This window comes from Magnolia sinica, chromosome 18 (genome assembly GCF_029962835.1).
Source record: "Magnolia sinica isolate HGM2019 chromosome 18, MsV1, whole genome shotgun sequence".
NCBI classification, from domain to species: domain Eukaryota; kingdom Viridiplantae; phylum Streptophyta; class Magnoliopsida; order Magnoliales; family Magnoliaceae; genus Magnolia; species Magnolia sinica.
Window position 1 is genome coordinate 39,801,853 of NC_080590.1, and position 13,248 is coordinate 39,815,100.

At 37.9% G+C, this 13,248-nt stretch overlaps 1 protein-coding gene across 3 annotated transcripts in view; it reads right to left on the minus strand.

Annotated features, from left to right (window-relative positions):
- Window positions 1-1,170: 1,170 nt before the first annotated feature.
- The window catches only part of LOC131233918 (D-2-hydroxyglutarate dehydrogenase, mitochondrial), a 64,258-nt gene continuing 52,180 nt past the window's right edge, over window positions 1,171-13,248 (minus strand). For 2 of the 3 annotated variants that reach the window (XM_058230776.1, XM_058230775.1), the window contains 5 exons: window positions 7,260-7,365; window positions 6,960-7,045; window positions 6,741-6,866; window positions 1,635-1,733; window positions 1,171-1,540 (listed from right to left, as the gene is read on the minus strand). In XM_058230776.1, coding sequence (XP_058086759.1) covers window positions 1,644-1,733; window positions 6,741-6,866; window positions 6,960-7,045; window positions 7,260-7,365 — 408 coding nt within the window. In that variant the 3' untranslated portion in view covers window positions 1,171-1,540; window positions 1,635-1,643. The other variant, XM_058230777.1, reaches the window with a different exon arrangement.

Genomic DNA, 13,248 nt, shown 5'->3' on the forward strand with positions numbered 1-13,248 from the left:
AAGGTGGAAAGGTTCCCAAACTTCTAATGGAAACAGCTGTCGACAGGTGGAACCTCAATTCATCATCATCATCATCATATCAGCCTTATCCCAACTAATTGTGGTCAGCTACATGAATCCTGTTCTGCCATTCCACCCTATCAATGATCATATCCTCAATTAAACTGCAAGTCAGTATGTCCCTTCTTACTACCTCCACCTGTTTTATTTGAACTAGGGTTTGGATTCAGAATCAAGTCTAGAGTTGAGTCCGAAATGAGGTTCAGATATGGATTTAGATTTGGATCCATTCTTCAATGTGAGATTCATAAATAGTAAGTATAATTAAATAAACAAATGGAAAAAAAAAAACAGATATTCAGTACCTGATCCAATCCGGTTTCTAATTGGATGTAAATCATTGGACCCTAACCCGGCCTGGTTGTTAATTGGGCCCAATTCTGGACGAATCTGATTACATGGGTTAGATGCTTCCAGTATCTGCAGATCTGAGTCTCATTGACAACCCTAGCTCAGAAGTGAAATTTTCATCAACCAGAATACACCAACTACAAAATGCACATTGAACATGGGCCTTCTTCAGAAATTCAGATTGTGTAAACGAAGGGCAGGAAAGGTTAGAACCACTGCCTCCTTCCCCAAAAGAAGAGGGAGTAGTGCTAAAATCCCTACAAGGTTAGAGATGATAGAGACAACTCAGTGCAGGTCCTTTTCTGCGTCATTTGTTGATTTACTACATCGACTGATCCTACAATTTTCAGTAGAGAAGAATCAAAGGCATTGCCTTCATTGCTTTGCGGATGTTGAAGAATACCTGACTTCATCTTTTATTCCATAGTAGACATCTCACCTTCATTCCAAATGTACAATGTTACTGACACAATTTTAAGGATTCTAATCCTTTGAATGGAAGAATGACCAAAGAGAGAAAAGAAGCATATTATTTTGGAGGGGCCACAAATGTGGACAAGTAGTACACTAGCGTTTTCAAGGTGCTATATGAACAAAATTCTCAGTTCATCGTTTTTATGCTATCATGATAATTGAAATCACAACTACGATTTTAATTAATATGAATAATAGGTTCTCCCCAATATGCAGTATTGTAGCCCTCTACTTTCTTTGAGAGAACTGAGATTGAGACAGGCATCAATCTAAAGAGCTATCCGGTTAAGGACAAAGAAAGTTCACTTTAAGAACAAATGATTATACATCCAAGCAAATCAAAATCAAGATGTAAGCATGCATTGGTTTATTACAGCAAGTGAATGTTTCCAATATTAACTCTTGTAGCAGCTTAGACAATGTTGTTGTTTAAATAGCAGTGGAAGAAGAGTTTGGTTGACTGAATGAAATTAAGTTCCATTTATGGCAACCACATCATCTGGATTTCACGTGAAAGATAAAGGAGCTCCCCATCCATCCATTCCTTCGCCTCCTTTCCATATGTTGGCCATACTGGATCAACCAGGCATGATTCCTTCTCATACATGAATTGTAGGTTTGTCGTGATATGGAGAAGCCCACCAACTCACATTAACTGTTCATAGCATCGAGAAATTAGATGGTCTCTGAACTTGATAAGCAGCATAACTTGCCCTCTGTAGTGAAGGAGAAAGGTTCAAGTGCTGTACCTAGCAGTCCTAGGACAGTAGAGAGTATGGAAGAACTTTATATGGATTCATAATCCCATTGGGGTCCAACAACTTCTTGATGGAAACCATCAGTTGCACCTAATCAACATACAATAGAAGAAGCTCAATAATTTATACAAAACAGCTTAATATTCTCGTAACGGAGAAGAAACACAAACATATTGTATTGTAACTTACCTTAACCTTTTAATCTGACAAAAGAAGACTTTTAGAACATCAAGGAACAAATGAGCTTCCTAAATTGCTCTGCTAAATGTATTGCTTTTACAAATACCTTACAATCTTCATTCTTAGAGGTGATGGGTAGACCCAACTCCCAAGTTTCAACTGTCGCTAGATTACCAGGGTTTTCAAGATAATAGGAACAATCAAATGAATTTCACATCATGGGCATAATCAAAATTTACTTGAAGTTTTATACTGATCTTCTCAATAACCGGTTAGCTCACCGTTTCAGTGTTATGAACTTTTGGATATGAATATTTTAAAATGTTAGGCAACCCCCATCAGCATTATATTTTCACAATAAATAGTTACCAACATTCCCTTGTTCACTTGATGAAATGTTACTGCAGGACAGAATTTAATAGTTCTTTGATTATGATAAACAAGAAGATGAGAAGAAGAACGTGAAAAGAAAGTATATTATTTCCCTCTTAATGATGTATTAAGAGGGTAGCTGATTTACAATAGAAAACTTCAATGGTAACGGGATATAGAGAAGTTAATCCTAACCTAGGTCTAACTCTAATCCTAATTACATATGTACAAAAATTTGTGTACACTGCAAGTATATTTTGATATGTGCACACCAACACTCCCCCTCAACTTGGTGCATGGATATCATCCATGCCGAGCTTAATACCAATGGTCTTGAGGCACACTGTTGATGTGGATTTGGTGAAGACATCTGCTAACTGATATTCTAAATGAACAAAGGATGTATGAAGAAGCTTGATAATTAATTTCTCCCGAATAAAATGACAGTCGACTTCAACGTGCTTTGTGCGTGTATAGAAAATCAGGTTAGATGCAACATGTATGGTCGCCTGATTATCGAAATGTAGTGGAATTGAAGAAATCGTTATGAATCCCATATCCTAAAGGATAGCTTTCACTCATAATAATTCAAATGCTGAATGAGCCATTGCTTGATATTTAGCTTTGGCAGAGGAGTTGGCAACAATATATTTTTTCTTACTTTTCCAAGTAACTAGATTTCCTCCTACAAACATGCAATACCTTGTAGCAGAGTGTTGATTAGAGGAGGAGCTAGCCCAATCAGCATCACAAAACCCAGTTATATTCAAATAACCATGATTTGAATAGAGAAGGCCACGACCATGAGTAGCTTGCTTCGAGATGATGGCGACAAGGTCTTCGCATAAACTAGCTTACAATTTCAATTGCATAAGAGATGATAGGATGGATTGGGTCCTTATTCATGCCTCAATGGTAGACTCACAAGAGTTTCAACACGAGGTCATGGATTCGAGTATCCATTGTGGAGAAAATCCGCTGTCATGTGAGTGCGTGTGGAAAAAAAAGGATGAGTAAAGTTGAGATAAATTAGTTGATCCACTGCTCGACAATATATGTTGGGGTTGTCAATTTCATTTGATTGCCCCTCATGTAACTTATGATTTACTTCAATACGTATATCAATATGTGAGCACCAAATAAGCCAACTTCAGAGAGAAGATCCAACACATACTTATGTTGGGATAAAAAGATTCCTTGTTTTGAGCGAGCCATTTCAATTCTAAGAAGGTACTTCAACAACCCTAAATCCTTTATTTTAAATGACAAGGCTAAGAATTTCTTTACATTATCTATCTCCGATGTACTTGTGCCGGTTAGAATTATGTCATCAACATATATGACAAGAATTGTTGTATTACCATTCATCGATTTTACAAATACAGAATAGTCAAAGGCATTTCTTTTAAATCCAATGTTGGGAATCGCATTGCCAAGTTTTTCAAACTAGGCCTGAGGCAACTGTTTGAGGCTGTACAAAAGATGACATACTTTGCCAGTCTCTTTCTTAGGCTGAAAACCAAGAGAAAGGGTCATATTTTTTTCATGAAGATCATCATGTAGAAACATGCTTTTGACATCCAACTGGAGAGGTCAATTCTGGTTCGCAACAATAGACAGGAGGATGCGGACATTGTTTAAATATTCCATCGATGAAAAAGTTTCATTGTAATCTTCTCCATACTATTGAGTGAAGCCCTTGGCAACCAATACTTCTTTATATCTATCTATCGTTCCATCAGCCTTGTATTTGATAGTGAATATCCATTTGTACCAAAAATTAGGTTTGCTTGATGTAAGAGTGTTTATCTCTAAAGTATTCTATTTTTCACAGGCAGACATCTCTTCTACCATGGTTGCTTTCCATTTAGGATCACTCGGGGCATCTACAATCATGGTTGGGATAGATATAGAAGATATAAATGAAAGTTATGATTGATAAGGAGGAGAGAGATATATTTATATAAGACATAGTTACCAATGTGGTGATGTGTATAAGATCGAGTTCCTTTGTGAAGGCAATTTGGAGTTCCACCTATTTTGGTTCCAATCTTCGGGAAGAGTGTGAAGTCTCTTCCTCCGAGAGTAGACCCTTAGTTCTTTGGTTGAAATGGAGCTTGGCACTTCTTCAATATGGGACTCATCTATGACAGGAAGGGGAAAAGGTGCAAAAGTATGTATATTGTCTAATGAATTGAAAAGTAGGTACATTTTCAATGAATGTGACATCTTTAAAAACATATCTCTTTCGATTTATAGGACAATTACACTTGTACCCTTTTTTAGAGTTTGAGTACCCTAAGAATACACATTTTAATTAATTGTGGTCCTAGCTTGGTACAAGATGGTCCGAGAATGTGGATAAAGCAGTTGCACCCAAAGACTTTTAGAGGAAGTTTAAATAGAAAAGCATGAGGCTGCAAGGTTTGTAATACGTAGTTGCCTTTGAGAACATCGTCGAGGCCGAATTGATTATATAAGTTGCAAAAAAAAAGGCTTCATCCCCATACATCTTTGTCCATGTTTCCTCATCCTGTTCCCTGCCCCTTAGCATTTCTTGAGTCTGTAATCAAGGTTGACCATTTTGGAAGAATAGAGTGTGAGACATTCTGTCGTCTAGCCTCTGTGCGTATTTAGTTATATATGAATTTGAGGGTAGAAAGAGATTCTATATCGAGAATCTGCATACGTTGAGGCTCAAGGCCTAAACGAAGACCACCAAGAAACTTAAAGGTTCAAAGTTGACATATTTGATTTTTCAGATCTTTCAATTCTAGAATAGTTGTTTGAAAGTTATCCAATTCTTCCCATTTTTTGTTCAAGCAAAATATTCTTCAACGGTTCCATCTATCCCATTCGAGATTGTTTATCTCTGTGTGAAGTTGATTAGGTGAGCCAAGTCTTCTTGGTGAGAGCATATTTTGTCGACTTTATCCCAAATATCTTTCACGGTTTTCAAGAGATAGAGCCCACGACTAATTTTTGGTTACATGGAATTTAGCAACAAAGAGATTACAAGCCAGTTTTCACTTTTCCATTCATCATACATGGGATAATCATTCCCGATTACCTTGGTTCCTGTAATGCATCTTAATCTCTTCTGTGCTCTAATATACAATTGAGTTGCTTGGGAACACTTTAAATAATTTGTGCCGTCTAGTTTGATTGTAGTAACTGTAAGACTAGGACTATCCATTTATCCTAGCGAAACCTGGGAGTGCTTATTATCTCCCAGTTAAAGGAATTTTTTGTTTTAATTTTTTTTAGAGATGATAAGAACCATCTGAGGTTCCTGGAGGCTGATCACGTGTCTGTTGGAGGACCAAAAGTCGGATTTGCTACCAACAGCTCGTCTAGGGGGGATCTGATGGTAGATGATGGTCCAGGAGATCCACAAGCTAGATTTGGGGTTGGTAAGAGGCACTTACACCAAATGGAGGTGGCACACAACAAATTTGCAGCAATAGGAGGCCCGTAGATGACTTTCGGCAAATGTAGAGGCAGTGGTGCTACATTCTGGCGACGTCATAGGGTTTTTGGTCTAGATTTGGTGACTCCGGCAGCAATAGGAGGCCTATAGAGGACTTCTGGTGACAATAGAGGCATTGGAAAGTAATAACAGTGAAAATGGAGGAGGTGGGGATTGATTTTGGCAGCAATAAGAGGTCCACAGAGGACTTCCCATGGTGTTAGAAGCTTTCTAGTTTAGATTCAATTGCTCTGGAAGCAATAGAAGGTCCTAAAAGGATTTCCAGCAATGTTAGAGAAGGCCTGACTCGATCTGGAGCCAGAAATAGGGCTGGAATTGAAATCCGATGGTCCTGGAGAGGCTTTGACTAAGATTCAAACTGAAAAACCTACAGGAACAGGATTCTGGTACAGATAGATGCTTGAGAATGCTTCTCTCGTGAGAAAGGCCGGTGGAGAAGACTCTTCCAGATGAATCAATGATGCATTAGGATTGCATTTATAGGATGTTAATAGAGAAAACCTATCTCTCTTTCACCATCTTACAAAATCAAGCAGAAATCTAATGGTAGACCTTCAAAATTGAGAAAAGATGAAAGAGGAATAGAGAAGAAAAAGGAGAAGAATCAGGATCAGCAAAGCTCTATACCATGATAAATAAGAAGAAGAGAAGAAGAACGTGAGAAGAGAGTACATTAATAGGGAAGATTATATAGCAGTTGATGTACAATAGAAGACTTCAATGAAAATGGGATTTAGAGAAACTAATCCTAATTCTAGTCTAACTCTAATCCTAATCACATATGGTGCTCCACATGTGTCAATTCTGTGTGTGCCGCAGGTGTATTTTGACCTGTGTACACCAACATATTCAAACTTCCATAATCTTAAAGAGCACACCAATATAAGGAGCCTAATGGCATTCATTTGAAGAAAGGCACATCCAGCATTTGGAATGATCTGAAGGTTATTTTCACTTCATAACGGAAAGGACGATCATAACCTTCAATAACAAGACAACTATGCAAATAATGCCAGTGATATTATGTAGAAGGAACCAAGACAGTAACCACTTACAGTTTCTGGAGACTTGCTGTAATGTATTTCATTTGCTTTCATCAGTCCTAAGCCATGCTCTGCACTGATACTTCCTCGATGCTTAGATGTCCACTCATAGACAAAGGGCTCGATTTGTGCCAATACCTGGTATATTCACAGTGAAAATACCCACGAGCTAAGGGAAAATGTTCCCAATGAATGGTGAGTTATTGATTAAATGAGGACCAAGGAAATTACAGCATCATTATATTCAGGTGTTGAGATATTCAGATGCAAGTTACCATCTCCAAGATGACCATATCCCAGTACTTTTGCCGACTGACCTGTAAAAGAAATTCTAAATTTTTACCGAAGAAGATGACTACAGAACCAATTCCATTTACGCTTTCTGATAGCCACTTTGATGCTAATACAAATCCAAAAGAAAGCTAACTGCAACTAGTCATAAACGAGCTATTCACTAAATATTGAACAGAAGTACTGATAACTTGACAGTGTAAAAGAAAAAAAAGAGTAGAGGAACTAAAGATAAACTACCAAGTCGCAGTCGCATTTCTTCAACAATATTGTAGATCTGTTCAACAGGCAATGACAAATCATACTTGTAGACAGCCCCTGCTTTAGCCAGTGCTTCTGTTATACCCTGCCGCCATAAGAAAGGTTTTTTCAACGCAAACATCTCGAGCAAAGCTGAAATAGTGTAATGACCTATAGTTGCTTCATGCTCTAAAATACAATGACGCATGCAATATACTAATTACAAGGTTTTTAACTTGTAAAACCTACAAGTTCATAAAATTTCAATACAAGGTTATAATCAATATCAGAAGTCCTTCCAGTCACTCCTTCTGTAGGAGCTAGAAAATCAAACCGGAAAGGCGAGTGCTTGCAAAAATGTACCTTAAATACTAGCAACTGAGTATAAGTTTTCACTTGGGGGAGAAACAACAGTATGATAGGTCCCAAACAGACGAAAATCAAGTTCAAATCCTCACTTGGCAAATATATCACCACACTGTTCATAAGCTAATTTATCATTGCCTAACTAACAAGTAGTGTTTCAAATAGCGCCCGTAGCGTACGCTATGTAGCGTAGCGTGGCCGTAGCGCTACGTAGCGTCTCAAATAGCGTAAATCCCCTATAGCACACGCTACAAGGGTCGTAGCGTACGCTACAGCTACGTAGCGCATAGCGTCCGTAGTGTAAGCTACAATGTATTTATTTACTATTTTAGTTTTTTTTAATTATTTTTTCATGTTTTCTTTGTTTCTAATGTTGAGGAATGTGATACTTGTATTGTACTTGATACTTTTAACCTATGCGAGTTTTATTTCTTTTCATAATTGTGACTTGTAGTTTCAATTAGACATTATTAATTAAAGTGGTTTGCTTAGGAAGTTGTTGATGTGATAATTATTTGATTTGGCTTATATATGTGGATTGGCTTTTGATAAATGATAACCAATAACTTTTTGGAACATGCTTATAATTGACAAAATGAATCATCTTTTAGGCATTTTTATATTTTTTTTCCTTTTTTTTTTCACTATTTATTATATTTGTCCTATTTTTAAATTAAAAAATAGAAATATCGTGTAGCTTACGCTACACGCTACGTATTTACACTACACGCTATAGAGGGCTGAGCGCTACGCATCACGCTACCACTATTTAAAACACTGCTAAAAAGTACTTAAGAGAGGATCATCATCATCATCTAAGCCTTATCCCAACCAGTGTTCGAAGTATCGGTATCGCTACGAGTTTCGCTGGCCAGGGATACGGAGACAATATCGATATCGCCGATAACCGGAAATGCGAAGAAACATGGGAAAAATGGTGGAATTTTCAGTGTAACTTTAGGAGATGTTAAAATGTACATATTTGCATATTTAGAAATAAAAAAGTCGCAAAAACAATGCATACATAATAAGTTTTCATTTAATGGGGCCTTAAAAGCATGTGTTGTTGTAAGAAATCAGTCCAACCATCCCATCCAACCTATTTAACCATCCAACCCTCCATCCAAACACCCATCGATATTGCAAAATATCAACAACACATGATATTTCACCAATCAATCATCAACAATTGGAAAGGAAATGAAAGATTATGGTCTCAATATCGTGCGTTTTGCAATATCAATAATATTGAAATATTATCAATATTATCAATGACAAATTAAACACTACATACAACCATGTGCCCATAAAAGATATTAAAATAATTTTTTTTTCTAATAAACAAAATTTTGATGATATTAATATGTTGGCGATATTATTGATACACTTATGATATAAGCATTACCTAGTATCTACATAGTAAAAAATATTGACGATATTGATGCATTGGCAATACAAGCAACTCCAAGAATTTATATAGTTGAAAATATTGGTGATTACATTAACAATATTGATACGTTGGCGATACTTAGCTATACATTGCTAATACTTGGAATTGCCGATACTACCAACGTTATCGGTATCGCTACCAGTGTTATCGGTATCGCTGAGCTGGAGATAAAGATAATATCAGAGATATTTCGATGATATTGATACTACCAACTAATTGGGGTCGGCTACACAAGTCCCGTTCTGCAGTCCACTCTATCAAGGGCCATATCCTCTGTCAAATGTCATCAAATCTTTCTTACTACGTCTAACCGCATTTTGTTGGGCCTCCCCCTTTGCTCTTTTTTTGAGCCTTCAACTCGAATACACTCACTCCAAAACGGTGCAGTTCGTGGTCTCTGTTGCACACAACCAAACCATCTTGTTACCTATCACTGCTACTCCTAAGTTCGCTTGAATGCTTGCATTTCCATCTCTATCCATACTTGTCTTGCCACTGATCCATCTGAACATCCTTATTTCAGCCTACACTGATCAGAGACTTTGACAACCCTCCAAAACCAAAATATGTAGATGGAATGCCTCATTGTGTGAAGATCATATTGCTGTTCCTTAGCAACCAATCTCACTATAAGAATTGAAACTCCCCATCAGCTTAACCTTCTTCATATACCCACATAATGTCAGATCTAGAATAAATTATCAGTTGTTTTCTCAAACCAGACAAGTTTCCATATCTTTCCTGCATGATTGAAAAAACCAACGGCACTCCATTGAGTTCTAACAGAAAGCAAACATTTTGGGAGGGCTTAAGATTATGAATGTGATATAATGATGGAGTAGCTGGAGAATGTAATTTCTCAATGCCACAGCAGGATATAATTCCAATAGTTACTTCAGGATTGAAGTAATATTTCAAATGTTCCTTGCATGCCAGTGGTTGCATCTGTTTTTCTTTTGAGGTTTTTGATCTCCTAACAGACCCTAAAGATTCATCTTCAAGATAACCGCAGCTTTGGCAGGCTCTTGGTTTGTACATGGTGAACTTCGATGTGCCTCTGCTTTTTCAGAGGCATTGCCCCTTGATGAGTTTGGAAATGGAATAGGAGGCTCAAAACCTGATATAGGATGTTGCATATGTAACAAACATCACATCAGATACAGAGGAGTTAAGGATGTTATACTTATACACACTAGTAAAATGAAATTGATACAGTTCCACTGGGCTCTTATCATGAGTAGCAGACAAAAATGATCAACGCATCTGATCTAGATCTGACGAAATTTAGATTCCCAACACTAGGTGGAATAGTTCTTGATGGTGAAGTCCCTTCCGACTGTTGAAGACTGATTCTATAAACTGTTACAAACATGCTACTGAACTATTAATCCCAGTTAGGCCTGGTAGAGATCCGTTAAGAGCCCATGAAAAATGGGATGGATATGAATGTCATACTAACATTAGATCACATTTAAGCATTAGTTGTATTTAAGTATAATCAAGATAAAGGTGGATCTTTGATTTCTGTCCCTAAACTACCTGTTTCTACATCTATAAACAAGGCTTCTCTCCCTCGTTCTCTACAGGACTCTCATTCCTAAGGAAGCCTTACCTCTCTCCAATGTATGCCGGATCGGTTACATAACAGCTGTAATGGCTGTTACATAACGGTATCAGTGGTGATGCGATACAGGGACATAACGGGTACCCCCAAAAGATTAGACTCGTAATGGTCCGGTACAGGAGTGTAACGGTCAAATACATAACAGTTGAAAAAGGGGACATTTTGAAAAAATACAAATAAAACTGGCGGCGTGAGGGTCGAAATTCACTTTTCTTCCATTTCTCTTCACGTTTTTTGGGTTTTGGGACTGATCCTAAACCAATTTCAACTTCTCTTGTGCACCGTTTGTTGATTAAAATAAAGAATCAAAGCATTTTGGACGTATTGAAACTCGGGTGGACCACTTAGGGGAATATCGAAAAAAGAGGTAAATGTTGAATTTCTTTTAATAAATTTTTCCTGGAAATACTTATATTGACGATGCCAACACCAAATCGACTATGTTGCTAGATTTATTGTTGGTTTGGTGCTGTTTATATAAATTTTCTTTTTCGTTTATTACAATGTTCTTGTTTTTACATAAAAATCAGAATTATTATTATTATTATTATTATTATTATTATTATTATATATTTTTTTTGTGGAACCATGGATGGTTGGAATACATGTAGAATGATTAAATCCACAACTGCATGCCTTATATCACTCTTTGTATCCCTCCCTCCCTCCCTCCCATGGATGGTTGGAATACATGTAGAATGATTAAATCTACAAATGCATGCCTTAGATCACTCTTTGTATCCCTCCCTCCCTCCTTACCATCTCTAGCTCTCCATTCCCTCTTTACACCGTACCACATCCAATCACCATCCCTACACCTCTAGTCACCACACAACCCTCTTTACACCGTAGCACATCCAATCACCCATCTCTACACATCTCTCAATACCCTTAACCACCACCTCTACACCATCCCTTCATACCACCTCTGGCCACCCATCTCCACACCAACTCCACTCTCCCACCTCACCACTAGCCATCATCCTTACAACACCGCCATGCCCCTTCCTGCAACTGCCACACCATCTCAATCACCACTATTGGCCATCCTTACATTCATACCATTGGCCATCCCTAGCCACCACATCCACGCCATCCCTTCGTACCATCTCTACACCACCTCTTATCATCTGCCTGACCTCTAACTACCATCCCTGCAACACCACTATACTCCCTTTGGCAACCGTTACACCATCTCAATCACCAACGTTGGCCATCCTTATATCACTCTATCTCATACCCTTAGTCAAATCCTTTCCCTAGTCACCTGGAAGAGTAGGGTGCAAGGGATCTAGAGCTTCATAATCTTCCTTGAGACATGGGAGAAAGTGGGCGTGTGGCTAGGTTGTGATCACTGGCCATGTGGTCAAAGGCCTAAATGATTGGCTGATAGGCGATCAAGAAGCATCACAAGGCGAGTCCACTCCCCTTACACTATAACCCTCAAATATTTGTAACCATGGTACACCTGTGAAGATCTCCTTTCCAGATTCTGAGGCCTTTACTCGAATTTCCAAAAGCTAGGCCTTACATGTAGTCAACATTTCAAGTCAAATTATTAAACATTTCATCTTTGGGTCACGTGACTCTATGAACTCCAAGATTTGCCAACCAGTGGCAACTTCTTTTCCTCATTCACACTTGCTGAGTTCCCGCCAATGAGTCTTGTTGATCTGTTCCATAATATCTCATGTGGCATTGGCATCACAAGACAAACTTTGAACTTATCATTGGTAGGGTGGGCTTGGTTTTGTTACAATACCTTGTTGTCAAACTAAAGCTGAACATATGCATTTGCTAAATTAGGCCAGTTGGATCAAATGCATGAAAAGATGCACATAAATGGTGAAATGTAAGTACAACATAGAAAATCCACTTGATGTTAGGAGTAAATTAGTACTGAACAAAATAATTTCCAAGTATTATTTCATAAGAAACATTGTAAAAGAAATGCCACCTAATATATATATATATATATATATATATATATATATAGGTCGAGTTGTGTGGGCCCACCGTGATGCGTGTCGAACATCTACCCCATCAGTCAGATGCACCATTCCATGGTGGGCCTAGGGCTTAAAAATCAAGTCAATCCGTGACTTGTGTGGGCCACACCACATACAAAAGTTGAGAGGGGTTACCCTCCATTAAAACATTCATAATCATTTGTTGGTCCACCGAGATGTGGTTCACAAATCCAGCCCATCCATTGTATGTGTCCCACTTGGATGAGGGGTCGGACCAGGTTTTAGACACATCCAAATTTCGGGTGGGCCCCACCAAGTGCTTTTATATGTTTTAGGCATGTCTTCACATGATTTTAGATGGTATGGCCCACCTGAGTTCCGTATATGGCTGATTTTTGGGATATCCCATAATTTAAAGGGGACCCATCAAATGCACGGTGTTGATGTTTGACATGCATCATGGTGGGGCCCACACAACTCGACCTCATGGGAAGTTCCCATGAGCTCGACTGCATAGAACCTTTTCCCATTTTATATATATATATATATATATATATATATATATATATATATATATAT